At 44.4% G+C, this 21,503-nt stretch overlaps 1 protein-coding gene across 1 annotated transcript; it reads left to right on the top strand.

The window, feature by feature from the left end:
* Positions 1-17,091: 17,091 nt before the first annotated feature.
* On the top strand, positions 17,092-20,870 carry RXFP3 (relaxin family peptide receptor 3). Its single transcript, XM_014831132.3, has one exon. The coding sequence runs from the start codon at positions 17,725-17,727 to the stop codon at positions 19,129-19,131; it is 1,407 nt and encodes a 468-aa protein (XP_014686618.1). The 5' UTR covers positions 17,092-17,724; the 3' UTR covers positions 19,132-20,870.
* Positions 20,871-21,503: the final 633 nt, after the last annotated feature.

Here is a 21,503-nt window from a genome sequence, read left to right as displayed (position 1 = left end):
TTTCTCTTTGCCAAGTCACACAAAGGGAAATGGGCTCAGCTAATCTTCTAGTTCATCCCTGGACCGGTCCCTTGTCTGTACAAAGAAGAGAGGAGACCAAACGCTTGTGAGCCACTCTGGGTCTTCAGGTCTCTCCGGTGCTTTTCTACTTTGATAACCCCGCTCTTCTTAGCCCACCTCCACTCACCCGAAAGGAAACCAGCAGAGTGGAGAAGGAAGTCAGCCCAAGAAGATGTCCAAGTGTCTCTCCAGTTCACCAGCACAGGCTGCCCACGGAGGGGGCGTCCATGTAAAGCTCAAGCTTTACAACACTGAGGGAATGCCACAAGGCAGGGAGCTTGCCAGGCATCCTGACGACGAGCTGCTGGGACAATCCAGCCAAGATTTTGCACCTCTGGGCTGAAACAGGCCTCCTTACTCCATTCAGGAGGAATTTGGCCCCATATTAGTTCTCCATGGCTTCCAACCAACCGTATGTGTTCAGTGAGAGGTTGGGGATGCCCACTCATCCAACCTTGCACAGGGCTGGGGCAGCCAAGTCAAAGCAGTGACCACAGTGCCAGGTGGTCCTCAAAGGTCTGGGTGGGCAGTCTGAAGGACTTCAGGCTGGATACCTACACTCCACGGCATTTCAAGGGGCTTGTATTAGTTTTCTACTGTTGCCATTACAAATTCCCATAAACTTGGCAACTTAGAACAACGCAGATTTATTACCTTACAGTTCTGGAGGTCAGAAGTCTGAGATGGGTCTCACTTGGCCACAATCAAGGAGGTGTTAGCACAGCTGCATTCTTTTCTGGAGGCTCTAGGGGAAAATCCATTTTCTTGCATTTTCCGCCTTCTGGAAGCCGCCCACATTCCTTGGCTCGTGGCCCTCTTCCCCCATTTTCAAAGCTATCAAAGGCCTCTTGAGTCTCTCATATCACATCATCCTGACACTATCCCTTTTTCGTCCCTTTTCCATTTATAAGGACCTTTGTGATTACATTGGGCCCAGGCAGATCATCCAGGATAATCTCTTTATTTTATAGTCAGCTGATTAGCAACCTTAATTCATCTTCAACCTTTGTCCTCCTTGCCAGGTAACATACCATTTATGTTAGGCCATCATGGGCTGGACATAGAACTGCTCTGAGCCTCTTTTCTTGTTACATAAATATTAGGTAGGAGGAACACATGTTGAGTCCAAAAGAGACTCAGATAAGACAGATACGTCTGGTGAAATGTTATGAAGACCCAACAAAAAAGCAATTGCAAGTGCATTGAAGAACCACTATAAGCTAGAACTCTTTGTGTTTCTTTTCCTTTCTTCCTCTTCCCCTCTCACTTGCCCTTCTCCTCCTCTTCTTCCTCCTTCTTTTTCTTTTTCTCCTTTTAAAAGGAAGCAAGGTCTCACCTGAAGGGTGAGATCACTCCTGGCATCCATGCCCTGGAGAAGAGCTGTCTCGCAGACAGGAGCTCAACGAACTCTGGAAACTGCAGACTCCCAACAATATCAGGGGGATCAGAGATGATCCACAGAACACTCTGGACTCTCAGTTTCTTAACCTCTTCAACTCTAATGGCATTCTGCTTACCCTCTCTCCCTGACCTACTCTCGAGACCAAACCAGGAATATCTGTCACCCAGAGGTCATCCGAGGCTGAAATATTAAAATTATAAAAATCCCACCAAAACTTTGTATTTTGTCAGCCCTTTCAAATCTTTATACCTGGTACCTTGGGAAAAGATTTAAAAAATCCTCTTGATGACCAAGGTTGGTAGCAATAAAAAAAGCCAACTACCTTTCCTGATATGTCCGCTAGAGAGAGCAGAAATGTGAATCACCCCATAGTCTCCAAATATCCCAGAGCTGATCCAAATACGCTGCCATTGAAGAAAGACTACAAAACATGTAAAACCTCAGTGTTGAATACCAGCTAAGAACAGCAAACATGTGTTACACACTGACTGTGTACTGGGCACTGTGCTAAACACTCTACTTGCATTACTTAATCTTCGCAAAAACTCTATTTGGTCAGGATTACTATCATCCTTGTTTTATAGATGGGGAAACAGACCCTGAAAGATTACATTACTTGCCTAGGATCACATCACTATGAAGGGGAAACCCAGGATGAAGCAGTGAAGTTCAGAGAAGTTAAGAAACTTAACCAAGCCACTAAGTAGATTCAAATATAGGTCTGTGTTACCTAAGACTCCTTGTTATATCCTCATCCACAGAGTGGAGGGGACAAGAATACTGATGTATCCACATCATCACAGTGTCTTGGATAGTGGTTTAGTTCGTTAGGATAAAGTATTTTCCACGTAAAAATCCAAATTGTAACAAAAGATCTAAGAAGCCTCACAAAGAGCTCCCTATGTTTCATGGGCTAATAAGGCATTAAAAAATTCATACTTTCCTAATAAACTCTTAGAAGCACAAGAGGTGGCTGAAGTTCAAGGAAAAATAGCTCAATGTATTTTTCAGAGCTGTCACGAACACTGGAAAGACAAAAGAAACTGACAGCAACCAAAAAAGTAACAACCGTGAGTTAGCCCCAAGAATCACAAATCAATATGCCACAAAAGGAGACTTCACATCTGTTCACGCCGCCTGAATACCACAAGCACCACCTCACAGTAAAAATCCTTGTATCACATTTCACAGTTTGCAAGGTGTTTCCCTAAGCAAAGTCAGAGGATGAAAAGGAGAAAAAGTCTTCATCTGAGGTTTTCAAGCGTAGTTAGACCTGCAATCCACCAGGAAGTCAAAAGAATAATCTTCAAAAATCATGTATTTAAATATCATTGCTGCTTGTCCTATTTTCTTTTAAACTTCTCCACAGTCCTTTAAGGAGGATGGGGGTAAGTATCTGTAACCCTCAGGAGTGTCTGTGCACTTTTATTCTTCCACCCAATTGTATTCACTGTGTAACTGGATCAGTCACCAGCACTGCCCACTCTGTACATCCCCAGGCCCCAGAGAGTTTCCCTTCCTGGCTCAGCTCGAGGACCCTGGAATCTATTTATTGCAGATTTTGTAAAGTTCCTTGGCTTTGTATTAAGTTGGTGCCGTATGGACCATTTTTCTGACATTGTATCAGTTTAATTAAAGAAAGATGTCATGACAATGCCCCTTTGAAAGCCTTGCCTGAAAAGCCTATGGATTCTTGATTAATGAAACACACTATCGGGTGAAAGAAAACAGCATACCTCTGAGAAAATGCTTCGCAAGAGATCAAAATGTTGCAGTAAATTAAAACTAACTTCAGTTTGTAGATCGTCTTAAGCCTAATCAGAATGAAATGTAACAAGTCTTTACTGAGTTGGTAGGGGGAAGATTCAAGTGGGAGGTCTGCCAGAGGGAGCCCACGTGGGGTGAGGGGGAACAGGGAGTGGGCAGTTGCAAGGTGTCAGAGCCGCAGCAATGAAAAGATGTCTGTGTAGCACAGCTGCCCAATGTGTGGTATCAGAGACCGAGCAGAGTGAGGAGGGCATCCACCTGAGAGGTGATGTCCTGACAGGGTGTTGAAACACTGGTAGGGTGAGAAGGGGTGGGCTTATGGTGGCAACTGATGGTGGCGATTGGAGACTGGTTACATTACAGGGGGAGATTGATCAAATAAGTAAACATAGCAAGGATAAGGGGAGTCAAATTTCGCACTGCCAGTAAAAAGAAGTACTAACATCAAAAGAGAGAAAAGTAGAATGAACCCTGCGGTGTGGAATTGAAACTGAAGGTATTGGTATGAACCTATAGTTAGTGATATATATATAGAAGCATTCAGAAATAAAGATACAACTGTGCACAAGTATTATGTATATGTGTGTGTACATACATATATCTCCTAGGTCAGTCCACTCGAGGATGTTGGAGAAAGGACCCCTCAAAAGCAATAAGTACACCTGACACTCAAATCTCAGATTCTAATACCGTCATCCCATAAAAGAAACTAGGACTCCGGGGCCAGCCAATGTCCAAGTGGTTAAGTTCACGTGCTCCACTTGGTAGCCCAGGGTTTCACTGGTTCATATCCTGGGCACAGACATGGCACTGCTCATCAGGCCATGCTGAGGCGGTGTCCCACATAGCACAATCAGCAGGACCACAACTACAATATACAACTATGTACTGGGGGGCTTTGGGGAGAAGAAGAAAAGAAAAGAAGAAGATTGGCAACAGATGTTAGCTCAGGTGCCAATCTTTAAAAAAGAAGAAACTAAGATTCCTTAGAGAAATGACTGATTCCAGAACTAAGGCTTGGAAAATAGAAGATGAGCCTGAAACATTTTGTTGCTCAAAACAAACAAAGGAACAACTCCAAGAAAGATGAGAGCATGTCCAAAGGAGAGAAGAGCTAGCATGAAAGGGCTCCCACTGGCCAAATCTAGGAAAGTTTAAGCAAAAAAATGTATATTGTCAGTAATGAATTATTAGTCATATTATAAAATAAGAATCTATAAATCCATACTGAGACAAGCAGATAAATGAGTAGAAAGTTGATGAGGAATATGAACTTTATATAACTTTAAATTACCTCCTCCCAAATACTTATTAATTATAAAGTCCGAAAGAATACTTTAGAGTGGAGAAGCCTAGCAGATATCACCTTAATCAAGTTAACAAAGTAAACAAAATCAGTCATGTGGAAAATCAAAATCTGATAGCCTTCAATGAGAACAGCATCATTTCTGTGAAGTCTCTGCCAAAGACACATAGCCTGAATGTAATAATGAGGAAACATCAGACAAACCAAAATCGAGGGACATTCTACAAAATAACTGGCTTTTTCACTTCAAAAGGCCATAAAAGCCAAAGAAAAACTGAAAGACTGTTCCAGAGACCAAAGAGATACGCCAACTAAATGCAACACACAATTCTGAATAGGGTCCTTTTGTTTCAAAAGACACTGTTGGAACAATTAGTGAAACTTGAAAGGGGACCGAGGACTGGTGGTGGTATTGTGCCACTGTCAATTTCCTGATTGTGAAGATTGTAGTTATGTAGAAGAATGTCCTTGGTTGTTAGGGATACACATGAAAGTATTTGGAGGTGATGGGGTATCTGCTTGACAATTTACTCTCAAATGACTCAGAACACAAAATTTTTTTTTTAACTTCACTTCCAACTTTTCTGGAAGTTTGAGATTGCTTCTAAATACAAAACATCAAATGTAACAGTCCATTCTCATTCTTTAAAATAACTTAACACATGGTGGGGACACTATAGAATTGGAAATTAGAGAAGCCTAATAAGGAGAAGTTGTATGGTGGCCTCTGTTCATCTGGGACAAAAACACCCACGCTGGCAGCTGTGGATGTTATCGTGATTGGGCTGGTCCTTGTTGGTCCTGAACCACATAAGCACCAGCCCCTTTATTTCATTCTACCTAAAAGAGGAAGAAGTTAGGGATGGAATGCGTCAGGGAGCCTTTGTGTGCTACTGCCTTAGCAGAAACATTTGGAAGCCATCATAGGTATATGGAAGATATTAAGAGCCATGAAATGAAACAAGGTTACCTATTGAGTAAACGGGGCAGAGAAGAAAAAGAGACACGAGGACTGAAGTTTGGGCACTCTAAACTGATAGTATGTGCTGCACCCCCACCCCCCCAGAACCATATGTGAAATCCTAACCACAAATGTGATGTCATTAGGAGTGAGGCCTTTGGGAGGCGATTAGGTCATGAGAGTAGAGCCCTCATCATGGAATTAGTGCATTTATAAAGGAAAGCCCAGAGAGCTCCTTCAACTCTTCTGCCCTGTGAGGACAGAGCAAGAAGATGGCTGTTTATGAACCAGGAAGCAGGTCTCACCAGACACTGAATCTGCCAGCACCTTGATCTTGGACTTCCCAGCCTCCAGAACACTGAGAAATAAATTTCTGTTGTTTATAAGACACCTGGTCTATGGTATTTTTGTTATAGCAGACTGAACGAATTAAGACACTGAGGGTACTGCAATATTTGGAATTCTGGGAAATAAACAGGAATCAGCAATGAAGACTAAGGATTGGCCAACAAAATAAGAGGAGAATCAAGAGAGCACGGCATATTTGAAATCAAGGGAAGAAAGTCTTTAAGGAGGACTGATTCACTAGTTCAAACTGGGCAAAGGATGCGAGGAGAGTCCTGGCTCCACATACTCAGCTACATGGAAGAAAAACATGGAAGAGAGACACCAAAGATTGAGTTTTTCCAGTTAAGAAATAACTCCACCCACCAGTAAAGGCAGTTCAACCAATGTCCTTGAAATCTGACCAGATTAGAAATTCTCTCACGGAGAGCGATGTCAGGAAAGGATGGAAGTGCCAGGAAATGTCTATGAGACTAGTTCGCTCCACTCTTTCTATGCTCTTAACCCATTGGGCTCAACCAAAGCGTGGGAGCAGCCTGGGCTGGGGTTCTCCTCCTCAGAGGCAGAGACTAGCTGAGTGTCAGGGGTCCTGCTTGGTCTCAGAGGGCCGCTCCTCTATTTACCAGTGCTCTTTGGTAACCTCCTGAGATCAAGGAGGGCAGGACATCAGCTGCGCCCTCAAGAAACTTTGAAGTGGTAATAAGGATGTACCATAATAATAGCCACCATTTTTTTGCTTTATTGAAATATACCATAAACTACACCTTTTTAAAGTGTACAATTTTGTGTTGACGCCGGTATAGACACATCTGTGAAATCATCACCACAATAAATTTGACATATGTATATATGTGCATGTGTGTGCATGTGTGTGTGTATGTCAAACCAGAAGTTTCCTCCTGCCCCTTTGTAATCCCTTTCTCCTGTCCCTACTTGCATTGCCTCCAACCACAGGTAGCCACTGTCTTGCCTTCCATCACTGGACATTATTAGCATTTTCTAGAATTTTATATAAATGGTGTCATGTAGTATGGACTCACTTTTGTCTGCCTTCTTTCATTCTGCAAAATTATTTGAGATTCAGGGATTTTTGTGTGCTAATACTGTACTCCTTTTTATTTCCACATAGTATTCCATTGTATGGATCTACCCCAATTGATCCATGCATTCACCTTGTCACTGATTTTTCTGTTGACCATTGGAAAAATGATGAAGGGAAAACCTAGTCACAGACACCTCACCTAAAATCAGGCAGATGCATGCAATACCACTAATTCACATTAAAGATTTTCCCTGAGGGTGATAAAGCAATGCCCCTAAGTGCTCCTACGATTTCATTTCAATGAACAAGGTATATTTCTCCTCAGGATAAAATTACTTTAAAAGATGCACATCAAAATGGGCTTTGAAATTAACCCTGGGTTAAGATAAAAGACCTCTTTATGATTTTATAGAGTCTCCACAGAACTTGCCCACACTGCCAAATAGAGGTTAGTTTATCTCCATGGCCACAAGATGAGTATTTGCAGCACTGGGAGTCTTCAGGGCACAGAAAGCCAGACTCTGCACTCTCAGAGACCCTTTCATGAGGCCCAGGGGACAGCTGGCCGAGGGCTGGGTGACTCTGCTAACACCTTTATCCACCTCAGCCACATTTGCCAAATGGTGCCTGCCAGAATCACCTCATTGGCAATGAAGAGGCCTCCTTTGTTGCTTCATAGCCCCTCTGAGTGTTGCAGATAACACTGACTCATACTGTTAGTTACATGTTTCTCTGTCCTGCTAAACCCACACAAGTCTCCTGAGAGGTCTCCAAGAGCAAATGGTTGTATTGATTCAATCACTGTTTCCTGCAGTAAAGCAGTGGCCTTAATCAGATTAAGGTGTTGTCATTCATCTTTTGTAGGAGAGAGGGGTGATATGCGTATGGATAGGCTGATGAAGTCTTTGAAACCCAGAGTGAGAAAATTAGGAACACAGGATATGTTTATGAAATGCATGGATCAGGATGTAAACCAGAGAGAAGTCTGTGAAAGACTCATAGAAAGAGGTGATGTTGTCAAGTGGTGAATCAGAAAGTGGGCAACTGAGCTGCATTTCATGCAGTGAAATTCGAGTTAATGAATCTTGTGATTTGTTGTGAATGATTCTGCGCTTGATTATAAACTGTTAGTACAGGGGATATGTTTCATTCTTTTCTGCATTTCTCTCAAAGGAAAAATGGTAAATGAATATTTAATCTGAGGATGGGTTTGGGTGGGAGACTTAGTGAGGAATGTTTTGGGGAGTGATCTGCTCAGAGGCCCATGGAGACACCCCTCTATTAACGAGTCGGCTTCCTCTCCCAACTTCCACCTGACCTTGGGAAACAGATTCTGTTTAGTATTAGATATTCCCTTCTCTCTTTGCCCTGAAGAATAAATATTCTCCTTTGTGGATTTGCTGAAAACAAATGTAACTATTTAAATCACCAGTCACTGCAGCAAAGAGAGGTTTGTTAACATTGACACTTGTTACAACACAAACACTGTGTGTACCTCAGCAGAAGGTAGGGCACTGGCCACTGCTCGGGGGTCGATGGCAGTGTTCTGAGCACCCCTCTCTGTCATTTCTGCACACGGTTCTGGTTCTAGCATCTAATCTTGGAATCCAGACAAGAAAGAGGAACCAACAGTTCGCACTCTGCTGGTGAGGATTTGGCAAGTGAGACCTAAATCCCAGGTCTGCACGCAGTTTTATTGGAAGGGATGGGGTACAACGTCTATAATTTACTTGTAAAAATTTCATTGTCAATGATATTAGTATGTGTTACTTTTAATTTACATAGTGGAAAAAACAATATGAACGTTGAGAATGGTCAGGTATTATTTAATCAGAAGTTCACACTACAAGTCAGCAACTAAAAGTACTACAACTATCTTTATCTCTGATAAACACCAGATGTCTCTTAACTAAAATATTGAAGATATGTGACTTGATTAACATATTGTAGAGACACTCCCCAATCTTGTGTATACAGGATATAAATATCTAGCAAAAACGGATTTCCATTTTCAACCATGATGTAGTAACAGGCATGTGATTTGCCCTTTCAATTTAACTAAAAAAAGAGTGGGTAAAATATATGAAACAATGGTTTTCAGACATTGGGCAACAAGCAGCACAGGATAATGACCCCTGAGAGGAGGCAAACAGGTAATGTGAGCCCTACAATTACCCAGATTACTGCATGGAGAGAGTTTCAGGCTGCAATGCGGGCAGGGGACCCCAAACAGCTCAACGGTCTCTGAATTGAGGAGGAAGTTAAGAATTCGAGGAAGTCAAAGTAGCTAAGAGTTTGCAGGACAGACTGTGGAAGAGGAGAGACTTGCACAGAGAGGAGAGAGCTGTATATACACAGAGTTCCAGAGATGTGTAAAGGATTCCCCACAAGCCTTTAACTAGGTACTGCTCAGTCCATGCATGAGAATAAACTGAGGCAGGAAAAAAAAGAAAACACTGGAAAGCTTCAGGTGAACCAATTCCAACAATGACACCGGGCCAGGAATAGTTTGCTTTCCTACCAGTCAAATTAGAAAAAACCTTGTAATACACAAGGCATCAGAGAATATTGCCTCAGAATTGGGACAAAATTAGACCTAGAATAAAGATTGTCCCGGTCTCACCTAACAAAACATAAAAGCAAGCCTTCAGAGGACCAAATTCTTTACAAGTAACTTAAATGTGATGCAAGACTATTTAAAGAATACAAAAATATCAAGCAAGCAACAAAGTAAAATCCACCCTGTGTGTCAAAAATGATCAGGAATGCAAAGATGCAGGGAAATGCAGTTCAAAATGAGGAGAAAAGTCAATCGATAGAAACAGCCCCAAAAATGACACTTCTGATAGAATGAGTAGATGAGGGTATTTTTAAAGGTATAATAATTACATTTTATAGGTTTAAGAAGATAGAAGAAATCACGAGCATGTTGAGGAGAGACATAAAAAAGATCCAAGTTGAACTTCCAGGGATTAAAAAAACAATGTCTGAGATGGAAACTACACTACATAGTATTACTAGCTGATTAGATGCTACAAAAGAAAATATTAGTGAACTTGAAGTCATAGAAACTATCCAAAATGAAACACATAGATAAAAAGACTGGAAAATAAACCCCACACTGCATCAGGGAGCCGTGGAACACTTCAAACAGCATAATATGCACATAATTGAAGTTCACAAAAGGGTTGAGGGGAATCAAAAACTATTTGAAGAAATAATGGCCAAAATTTTTCCAAATTTGATGAAGACTATAAACTCATATATTCAAGAAGTTCAACCAGTCCCAAGCACAAGAACCCTTTATGCTAGATGCTCGCTAGATTCATTGAGCCTACAGAATGGGTTGTATGATTCTTTTGTTTCTGCTTACAAATAAATGTAAGTGACAGAAATTGTTATGAGCTATGCTTCTTTGAAAGCTGGTAAAGAGGTGGTAGAGAGGAGACCAAGATCATCCCTTATGCACCTCTACTATGGGTGACTACTGATTTTTAACAAAAGGAACTTGAAAGCTACACAAGAAAAATCAGCCTCAGCTAGTTTGCAATGACAGAAATAGGAAGAGTATAGAAACTGATATTCAAAAGCATTCCTAAGTGACTTTGCAATTGTTAGACCTGTGTGTGAAGGCTATAACTGCTCCTCTGATCATGAGTGAGTAAGCAAGGAAAAGAATAGAAATGTCAACTCTTGACTGAGTATGAGGCAACTGGTAGAACCTAGGACTGGATGCTCCCATTCCATCCTTCACTGAGTCACAAGCAAGCCTACAAGTTAATGGTGAGTTAGTTGACCTGGGTCATCTTCAAAGAAGCAACAGGGGATCAAGGGCAATGGACTTTACCCTTGGCCGTGCATTAGAATAATGTGGGGAACTTTGGAAAAGTAACATCTGGACTCACTCCAGACTTATTAATTCAGAATTCCTGGGGGGAGAAACCCAGGGATTGGAATGTTTTTAAGGTCCTCAAGAGATTCTAAGACAGCAAAGAAACAGTACATCAATAAGTCATCCTGCCACAGAAATTTTCCTGTGTTTTGTTTCTTTCTCTGATGGGCATTCATAACCTTAGAAGGGAAAAGTAATCAGTCTCCATACCCACGTGCCCTCCCTCCTATCACATCCTGTTGTCCTGGTGTCTGGGCTTTCCTTAAGGGGAAGAGTGGCTGACAGTTTTGTCTGTGTGTGTGTTTCAGAGTAGGAGTTGGGGGGAAAGCTACTTCTTTGTTTTAGAACAGTTGTTCTCAAACTTTAATACATCAAAATCACCTGGAGGGCTTGTTAAACCCTAGATTGCTGGGCCTGACTCCAGAGTTTATGATTCTGTAGGTATTGGGTGGGGCCTGAAAATTTATATGTCTAACAAGCTCCCAGGTGATGCTAATGCTCCTGGCTGGGACTGCATTTTAAGAATCACTATTTTAGAGGGCATGAGGTGATTAGGTTGAGTTTTTTCTCAATGGTGAAAGAAATGGAGTTTCAATAATTAAAAAAGGAGGTACTCAACACCAGAAGATGGTGAGCCTTAGGAACTGGGATAGGAAGAGGGTTGGAGATTCCAGAATGGGTTCAGAGCCTACCTCAATGCAGCATCCCAGAGTGAGGATGACCATACAGATGTCTTATGCATTAGGGCCATGATGTTGAGACACTCAACAGAGGACTCCAGAGCAGATCTCAGTATGATAAATGAAGCTGCCAGTGGAGCTGCCCAATTTGGGGGGCCACTCAGACCTCGACAGTTAAAGACAGCAGCAGTGTGCCAGCTTGGCGTGAGGACCAGGGCCCTCCTTCTCTTCTCCAGACTGCATGAGCCTGGGGAATAGCCCCGTTGAAGAACAGGAAGTCACCAAAGTTGGCTGGTCTTGATTTCTCTCCAACTTAATAAGGGGAGCTTTAAGCTGGGTTTAATTTGATTTAGAAAAATAATGAAATGTGACATTTTTTGCTTTCAGAATGCTGTAAAGTAATCCAGACTCGTTTTAATATCTTTTTATGAAACAAGTCCCAACTAACTATTTAACTGGGACCCATGATTGTTTCCCTGATTACAGAGGCCCTCTTAACTAAGGCAAAGGTCAGGGAGAATATTGCTTCCAGTGCATTGAGAATGGCAGTTGCCAAGTTCTGAGTGTGTGGAACATGGGGAAGAGGACTGGAAAAGCACTTGAAACAGAGTTTGCAGATGATTGCAGGGTCTTCCAACTGGGAATTTCTTTCTTATTGTTGAATGAATGTCAGTGGTTAGTAAGAAATGGAATTAATGACTCATTCATGGGTTCAAGCTGCATATAATTTTCCAGGCACTATGTCAGGAATTGAGGATACAAAGAGATTAAACATGGAATATAGTTCTCAAGAGGTATTCAGTTTGAAGGAGGGGTAGTTGTTTGTTATTGTCTGTCTGAGACAGTAATAAGCGCTGTAATAAATGTTCATATAAAGTCCTTTGGGAGCACAGAAAGAGTGACTAATTCTCTCTAGAAAATATTAGGAATAATAAAATCTTCCAAAGAGGAAATAATTGTGTGAGTTTAACCTTGAAGAACAATCAGTAATTCACCAGTCAGGCAAAAGGGATAGGAGAGAAATGTCCATTTAGGCAAAAAGAACACAGTAAACTAAGAGAGAGGGAGATTGCTTATCAAAATATGGGGAATGACTAGTGGGGTAGTGTCAGTGCAATTCAGTGTCAAGGATGTTGTATCTGGTGGAGTTAAGTTGACAAGAATGGTTCAATAGAAGGTGGCATCATATTGAGGAGACCTCATATTCATATTCAGCTGGTAGGAGTGAGCATAGCAGCAGAGATTTTAAAAAGTGTTTATACATCTCCATACCTACTGGTTGACCTCTGCCCCAAGCCCTCTGAGTAACCACCTCTGGGCTGCTCTGGTCCTCCCTTGAGACCCCCCTCCCCTCACCTCTCTATGACCTAGCAACTAGAAGGTTTATCCCTGACATAGCAAGGGCCCTTCATGTATTTCTGCTTTTCTCTTTAATATTTCCATACTTCTTCTTCTTTTGGAATTAATTTATTTTTCTTCCTCGAGTATCTTGAGTTGGAAGCCTAGATCGTTGATGTTTGACCTTTCTTCTTTTTAAAAAGATGCATATATAGCTATAAATTTCCCTCTAAGCCCTGCTTTAGTTGCATCCCACAAATTTTGATATGTCATATTTTATTATGATTTACTATAAAATATTTTATAATTTATTTTATAACATCTTATAAATGTTAGTTCTTTAACTCATGGGTTGGTTAAAATGTTGCTTAATTTTGACACATTTGAGGACTTGTAGTTATCAACCTTTTGTTCATTTCTAGTTTAATTCCACTGTGCTCAAAATACATGTCTGTGTGATTTCAACCCTTTGAAATTTGTCGAAACTTGATTTTGTCCCAGCCTGTGGCTTATTTTGGTGAATGTTCTATGCAGACTTGAAGAAAGTGTGTATTTTCTGATTGTTGAGAATAGAGTGTAGAACTTACCCTTAGGGTATGCCTTTTCTGGGGTTTTGACTGAAAGCCTGGACTATTTACTTATTCCCCTCCACTTTACTAGGCTTGAACTTCAATCTCTGTTGCCCTAGCACTGTGTAGCTGGGGAAATATTGCTCAGTTGAGTAGACCTTCAACCCCTGTTTTCTGCTGGATATTGTAACAACCTGCCCTACAGAGGTAGTCAGCCTTTAAGATGGTCCCAATGATCCCTGCCTCCTGGTAAGCATGTTATTGTATAACTCCCCTCTCCTTGACTGTGGACTTGACTTACCAACTCACCTCTAAAAAATAAAACATGGCAGAAGTGGTGGGAGTGTCACATCTGATATTAGATTATAAAAAGACTATAGTTTTCATGCCCAGTTCTCTCTCTCTCTCATCACTCACGCTGGTGGAAACCAGCTGCCATACTGTGAAGCAGCCATGTGGAGAATCCCACATGGTGAAAGATCAAGGTCGGCCAGCAACCAGGTGAGTGAGCTTAGAGGCAGACTCTTCTTCCTACCACATAAGCCTTCAGATAAAACCACAGCCCCAACCGATAGTTTGACTGCAACCTCTTGAGAGACCTTGAGCCAATGACTTTATGCTGCACCTGGATTTCTGACTTGTAGAAACTGTGAGATAATGTTTGTTGTTTTAAGCCATATAGTTTTAGCATAAATTGTTATTCAGCAAGAGATAACTAATACAGAGAGAAATGGAGAGAAGTAGATGGATTCAGGAATGTTTTGGTTTGGGGAATTTTTGTTTTTGTTCTTGAGAACATGCTAACAGGACCTACTTAGAATGGGTATGAGGGAAAATAAGAAATAAAGAATTACTCTTAGGTTTTTAGCTTGAACAGTTAAGTGAATAGTAATGCCATTTACTAAGATTGAGAAATTTAAAGGAAAATCAGTAACCATGTGGAAATGTCAAGTAGCAAATCAGATTTGCTAGAAATCAGATTTGGGGTAATAATAGTATCAAGCTCACTGGTTGTGAGCATTAGGTGAAATGATGCAGATAAAATTCTATGCACAGTGCACACAGTTATTATCTGTAGTGGGTAGAATCGTGTCCCTCAAAAAGATATATTCAAGTCCTAGCCCCCAGTACCTGTGAATGTGACCTTGTTTGTAAATAGGGTCTTTGCAGATGTAGTTAGTTAAGATGAAGTCATACTGGATTAAAGTGGACCCTAATTCAATGACTAATGTCCTTATAAGGAGAGAAAACAGACACCCACATACACAGAGAGGGGAGAACGTCATCTGAAGATGGAGACAGAGAAGGGAGAGATGTAGCTACAAGCCAAGGAATTACCTTAGAACCATTAGAAGCTAGGAGAGAGGCATGGATGATTTCTTCCTCAGGACTTCCAGAAGAAATCAACTCTCCCAACACATTGACTTCTGACTTCTAGCCTCCAGTACATTGAGAGAATAAATTTCTGTTGTTTTAAAACACCTAGTTTGTAATAATTTGTTACAGCAACCCTAGGAAAATAATAGTATCCAAATAAACATGTAATGTGAGTGGTGATCACTGCTTCTATTATTCGTATTGTATCACTGATGTTATATGTCCAAACACCTAATGCATTGTTTTGGGTATAGCAGGAACTCCGTTCACAATTACGGTAATTTAAAAGATCTGTGATTTCTGCATCTGGGCGGCACTCTCTGAGAGTCATACTTGGGAACAGCCTTTCCTGAGGGCTCAATCTGAGCGGTGCTGGCTAGTACTCAAGGCCTGGTATTCCTCAGGAGCGCATGGCCCTCCCAGACCAATGGTGAAGAAAGGTTGCTGTCAGGCCTAAGTGCGATTTTAGGGAAACTTGGCAAAACCCTCTTCTCTTCCTTCACTTCCCATCTCAGTGTGTGATAAGCCATCAGTGGACATTATTTCTTTTTTGGCACTTAAATTTTTTTATGCGAAGAGTTAGAAAAGGAATAAAAATCCAGATGTTCCCAAACTTGGGGAAAAATTTCTATCACCTGGAAGAACGCGTTTAAAATGTAGATTCTTGGGCCCCTTTCCAACTCCACTGAGAGTCAGAATCTCTGGGGCCAGCCGGGGCTGGAGGAGGGCTGCAGCCTACATTTTCAGCAAGCTCCCCAGCTGACTCTGATGTCACCCGCTCAGACCTATCCTCAGAATATTTGAAAACCACAATTCCTTCTATATACAAAAGAGAAAACTGAGGCAAAGAGCTTTCAGGGTATGCCCTAGGCTTCCTTGTTTTTCAACAGCACCTTGAAATATTTTTTAAAAAATTTTTTTAATAAAGGAGAGATTAAAATTTAATGGAGAAAAAACTAGTAAAAAATAAAGTGAACACTGAGCCTGAAGGTGAGGCTACTAAATTAGGGGTAAGAGGTATGCACGGAGGCAGCCTGTGGATTGGGAGGAATTTCAGGGCTGGCCGGGCTTCTCCATATTGGAGCTGTTCCAAAGAGGTGGCTTGGTTTGGTTTTTGGTTTTACCAGAGCCCTGGCGCCCTCTACCGGGCAGGCTGAGCAGTCCAGCGTTTACGATGAAGTGTGTTCTCTGGAACTGTGTTCTCGCTTTAGAATCAAGATTGTTTGTTTCCCTTCATATATTTTGGGTACCGTGTTTGTTTTTTCACTAAATTTTTTCTATCTCCTCTGCTTTAAAGTCGTATCCTCCTTATCTCTACAAGTAAAGTCGCAAGTTCTGCATTACCCCAGGACTGAGGACAAATAGGTTTAAAGATACTTTTATTTCAGTTTAGTCCCAGGCAGTAAGGAAAACATTGCAAATCTCTTAAGCCCACCGTAAAAAGTGTAATTTATACTAGAGAAGTTGTGCTGTCATTTAAATAAACTGCAATTTAAGATGTAATTCAAATGGTTTACACTGGATCCCCTTGCCCAAAGGAACGTAGAAGTTTCCTTAGAATTTGCTTCCATCGGTCTTTAAATCTGGTAAAGAGTTCTGATTATAAGAGTGGTGGAAGTCGGGAACTGGTGGTCCCAAAACAACCCTCTGGGATCTTCTATTCCAACTTCATCAAGGTAAAGAGAATATGGGTTTATGTGAGTAAACAATTTGTTGAAGAGCTTTGAGCTGAGAGCTAGACAGGTGGTACCTAATGTCTGTGAATTCGGCTCACCAATTATATGCTCGGCTTAGCTTCAGTTCTCAGAATATACCAAAGCAGAGAACTTGCAGAGTTCTGCCCACTCCCCACCCCCGAGTTCTGCTAGGTGAAAACCCTTGGAAAATCCTGGCCATCACAGGCACCAATTAAAGTAGTCAGCTAATTAAAGAAAGGCAAGTGGAACTTGAGTTTGTGTATTCACAAAGCCCATCATCTGATTTAGGATCTGGGCATGGAGAGAGGACACTATTATTGCTTTTAAAAAGAAAAATGGGCAAGAGATTGTGTATTTTTAGAACCATCCTTCAGCAAATGGGATAATTTCAAAAATAAAGTGGGAGTAATGAAGAGAAAAAAATCCAATAGTTATGTTCAGGAATAAAGAAAGGAAAAGGGATCTCAAGTAAAAGCAGAATTTCTCCAGCAAATAAAGGGTTACGACTATTTTCTTTTGAAACTTTGAAGAGGAAAAGGGGAGTTGACCAATGGGCTCTGCCTACTGCCCGCCTCTCCTTCCTCCCCCGCGGCGGGCGCGGCGAAGTTCAGCACCTCGGAAAGCGCCCCCACTCTCTGCGAGGGGTTTACGCATGCTCTTTGGGAGCCCGCAGCCTCGGCTTTGCGGGTATAACTCCGCGAACGTCTTGAGAATTTAACTCGGGTGAGAGGAGCTGGCAACTCACTGGGAGTCGACAACAGCGGAGAGACGAAACGTGAGACAGCGACAACGATATCGAAAGACCTCCAGAGAGTCAGAGCGAGGTAGACGGAACTCTCCTATCTTTTTCTTTCAAAGGACAGAAACCTCGTCCAAGAAGCAGCAGAGGAAGCGACAAAGGTATTTGAAAGAGAAGGCGCGGGCGCGCAATAGCGGTCCTGAGAGGCCGGGTGGGTTATACGCTAGTGCCAAGTGACAACGGGAAACGCAGGGGTGAAAGTCTGAGTCGTACAGTAGAGACCCTGAGACTCTGACCTTGGCGAAAGAACACCTGGACGCCGACTGTTCGCCTTGGGAGCTGAGCTCTGCTCAACTCCCCTCCAGAGCCGACTGAGCGCAACTCCTGGGCGCCCGGGACGCGCTTGGCGCCCAATTCCTAGGCTCTATCTTCAGCGGCTGCTTTGAAAGCTCCCACTCATGCCCTGCGCCCTCGCCCCGGGAAAGACCCCTGTGGGAGCTGGACTCTCTTAGGTCTTGTCCCTGGAACATGACCTAGAGGCACCTGAGCATGCAGGTGGGCGTTCGAGCCACGATAGCCACCATGAATAAGGCGGCTGGCGGGGACGAGCTCGCAGAACTCTTCCGTCTCATCCCGGACCTTCTGCAGGCTGCCAACAGCAGTGGCAACACGTCGCTGCAGCTCCAGGACTTGTGGTGGGAGCTGGGGCTAGAGTTGCCCGACGGCGCCGCGCCAGGGCATCCCCCGGGTAGCGGCGGGGCGGAGCGCGCGAACACCGAGGCCCGGGTGCGGATCCTCATCAGCGTGGTGTACTGGGTGGTTTGCGCGTTGGGGCTGGCCGGCAACCTGCTGGTGCTCTACCTGATGAAGAGCAAGCAAGGCTGGCGCAAGTCCTACATCAACCTCTTCGTCACCAACCTGGCGCTAACGGACTTTCAGTTTGTGCTCACCCTGCCCTTCTGGGCAGTAGAGAACGCTCTCGACTTCAAATGGCCCTTCGGCAAGGCCATGTGTAAGATCGTATCCATAGTGACGTCCATAAACATGTACGCCAGCGTCTTCTTCCTCACCGCCATGAGCGTGGCGCGATACCACTCGGTGGCTTCAGCTCTTAAGAGCCACCGGACCCGAGGGCACAGCCGGGGCGACTGCTGCGGTCAGAGCCCGGAGGACAGCTGCTGCTTCTCGGCCAAGGCACTGTGCGTGCTGATCTGGGCCTCGGCCGCGCTGGCCTCCCTGCCCAATGCCATCTTCTCCACCACGATCAAGGTGATGGGCGAGGAGCTGTGCCTGGTGCGCTTCCCCGACAAGTTGCTGGGCGGCGACAGGCAGTTCTGGCTGGGCCTCTACCACTTGCAGAAAGTGCTGCTAGGCTTTGTGCTGCCGCTGGGCATCATTAGCCTGTGCTATCTGCTGCTGGTACGCTTCATCTCCGACCACCGCGTGGCAGGGACCGAAGGAGGCGCCCCAGCGGCTGGAGGAGGCTTGGCTGGAGCCAGCGCCCGGAGGCGGTCTAAAGTCACCAAATCAGTGACCATCGTGGTCCTGTCCTTCTTCCTGTGTTGGCTGCCCAACCAGGCGCTCACCACCTGGAGCATCCTCATCAAGTTCAACGCAGTGCCCTTCAGCCAAGAGTACTTCCTGTGCCAGGTATACGCGTTCCCGGTGAGCGTGTGCCTGGCTCACTCCAACAGCTGCCTCAACCCCATCCTCTACTGCCTCGTGCGCCGAGAGTTCCGCAAGGCGCTCAAGAACTTGCTTTGGTGCATCGCGTCGCCTTCGCTCAGCAGCATGCGCCCCTTCACCGCCACCACTAAGCCAGAGCCCGAGGATCAGGGGCTGCAGGCCCTGGCGCCTCTCCACCCGGCCGCGGAGCCCGACCTCTACTACCCGCCTGGCGTGGTGGTCTATAGTGGGGGGCGCTATGACCTGCTGCCCAGTAGCTCCGCCTACTGACGCAGGCGGAGGCCCAGGGTGTGCAGACACTGCAACGTGGCCTTCTCTGGGAGGGAAAAGAGGAGAGTGCATTAGGGGATGCTAGCCCCCACCCCCACCCCCATCAAGGGGCAGGAGTGACGGGAATGGGGAGAAGAGCAAAGGAGCAGCCTGTGATAAGGCTGGGGGACCCTCTCAGGAGAGGAGAGGCTGCAAAACCAGGTGGAGATCAGCCTCAGAGGGCCAGGCCACCGGCCTCTGTCCCACTTCCCTTCACACACTCTCCCTCTCTTGACTCTGTTAACTCTGGGCAGTGTGGGGGCACCCAGAAGCGCGCCGCGGAGAGGCATCAGGAATGTAAATAAATTGGGGCGCGAGGAAGTGGGGCTCAGCCAAACAGTGCGCAGACAATTGAGCCCATTTATTCCAGCGACTTTTATGGAGCCCTTGAAAGGGTCCCCAGGGTGCATCCAGCCGGGAGAGCCACCCACTGAACATTTCCTTTGTGCCCTGGCCCGCGATTCTGCCGCGAAGCGAAGGTCTGTCTTGCTGCCTGGCTGCGCCAGAAGCCTAGAGTTTGGGAGGAAGAAACTTTTTCCCAGTTCGGAGAAGGGAGTGACAATCTTGGTCCACCCCTAGGAGAAATGCACCGCTAGAGAGGCACCTCCCATGAAGCCATTGTATGGTTTATCGTCCCAGGCTGTGCGAGTGGGCACACGGGGAGCCCTACCTCGACTGTGCACGGCCTTTGCCCCCAGATGTGACCGGGAGCAAAATACTTGTCTCCTGCGAGCAAGAGTGATTCGCTGGGGAGGGGCGTCACTGCGGGAGGGAGCGGATGCAACGAGATTAGAGAAGCTGAATAGAGAGACCTCCTCAGGCTACTGCCCCTAAAGCGGAAAAGGAGCTCACGTGCTCACTTGGTAACCCAGCAGGAAGTGTGTGCACCATGCGCTGGAAGCCTGCACGCCCCGGTTGACCAGACAGTATGTGCGTGCGTGGAGACGCTGCGCGCTCCGGTCTGCGCGCTGCAGGTGAGCTGTACCCAGGGGCAACTTGAAAATGAGTAGAAACGCTACGGTGAGTGGGGACTTTTCCGCAGCCTCTCCCCTCTCACTCTTTGGATATCGGGGTGCCCATTTGATTGAGGCTCTGGACCAGTGAGTACAGAGAGGGATGGCTACGCCACGTTTTTTGTAGGCTTAGCTAGAAGGTTAAGAAGTGCTGTAGAAATGTGCAGGGGGTACTGAAAACCAAATTCCCAGAAGCTGGAGTCTAATCTCTCAAGAGGAGGTGTGGAGTGGGAAAGGGGATGCAAGACTCAAGTAAAATCTGTCCTAAAGGGAACAGAGTATTCACCGAGAGCCTGTTCTGAGGGGAATCCCCATAGGACACTACCTTAGCCAAGTTCCACTCATCCTACAGAGTGCTCTGCACATTGAGCATGCATGATGAATTCTTCCTTAACCCCCAGACAGTCTATGAGACCATCTCTGGAGAGTGATACATTTCTTATGACAACTCTGTTCTGGTCACAGCAGTTTAGTCCTTTTTTGAGGTTGCTCAGAGAACTGGGACCAAACATCAGACTACCCATCGATCTGCCAGCTTTGACAGAGGTGCTCCTGTTCTCTTTGGCAACCTAGTTTGGAGTCCAAAAAAGGCCATGTGGGCACCTACTGGTGTGAATTATTTTAATGCAATAAATAATCATTTTACAAATATGTCTGCTTAAATAGCCTCTTGAACTGTAAACTGTTTTGTAATTTTGTTGGAAATTTCCTGTTGGGTCTGAGATTTCTGGCTCAAAAGGTGAGATCTATGTCCCCGGCATTCCTTATCGCACTCTCTGTAACACAACACAGTGCAATTACAAATGCTCATGCTTGGCCACAAAAACAAAAGCTGCCTGACCTGCTCAATCCTGAGCAGTCTTGAGAAGTTAGCTTTCTTAGAAAACAGAATAATGCTTTTGTTTTAAAGTAGGCAAATTAGTCTCTCTTTGCCCTTTGGGAAGAAAACTGATTGATATTGAACAGCAATTGTGTTCATAAAGATTGGAACGTAATCCCCCAGGTCCCCAAAATACAAAATAAATGAACAAGTAAACACCTAGAAAGAACAAGGAGTAGCATGGCAGTGTATTCCTGTATAACGCTGATGTTAGACTCTTACTGAGAGATTCTCTTTATTCAAGCAATTTGCCATTTCAATTGTGACAATAAAATAATGTGGAGCCTGCCTGGTGGCATAGTGGTTAAGTTCTCGTGCTCTGCTTTGGCAGCCCAGGGTTCACAGGTTCGGATCTTGGGCGTGGACCTAGCATCGCTCGTCAAGCCATGCTGTGGCAGCATCCCACGTAAAATAGAGGAAGACTGGCACAGATGTTAGCT

This window comes from Equus asinus, chromosome 10 (assembly GCF_041296235.1).
Source record: "Equus asinus isolate D_3611 breed Donkey chromosome 10, EquAss-T2T_v2, whole genome shotgun sequence".
NCBI classification, from domain to species: Eukaryota; Metazoa; Chordata; class Mammalia; order Perissodactyla; family Equidae; genus Equus; species Equus asinus.
The sequence above is the reverse complement of the archived record's forward strand: the minus strand, read 5'-3'. Positions and strand labels throughout refer to the sequence as shown.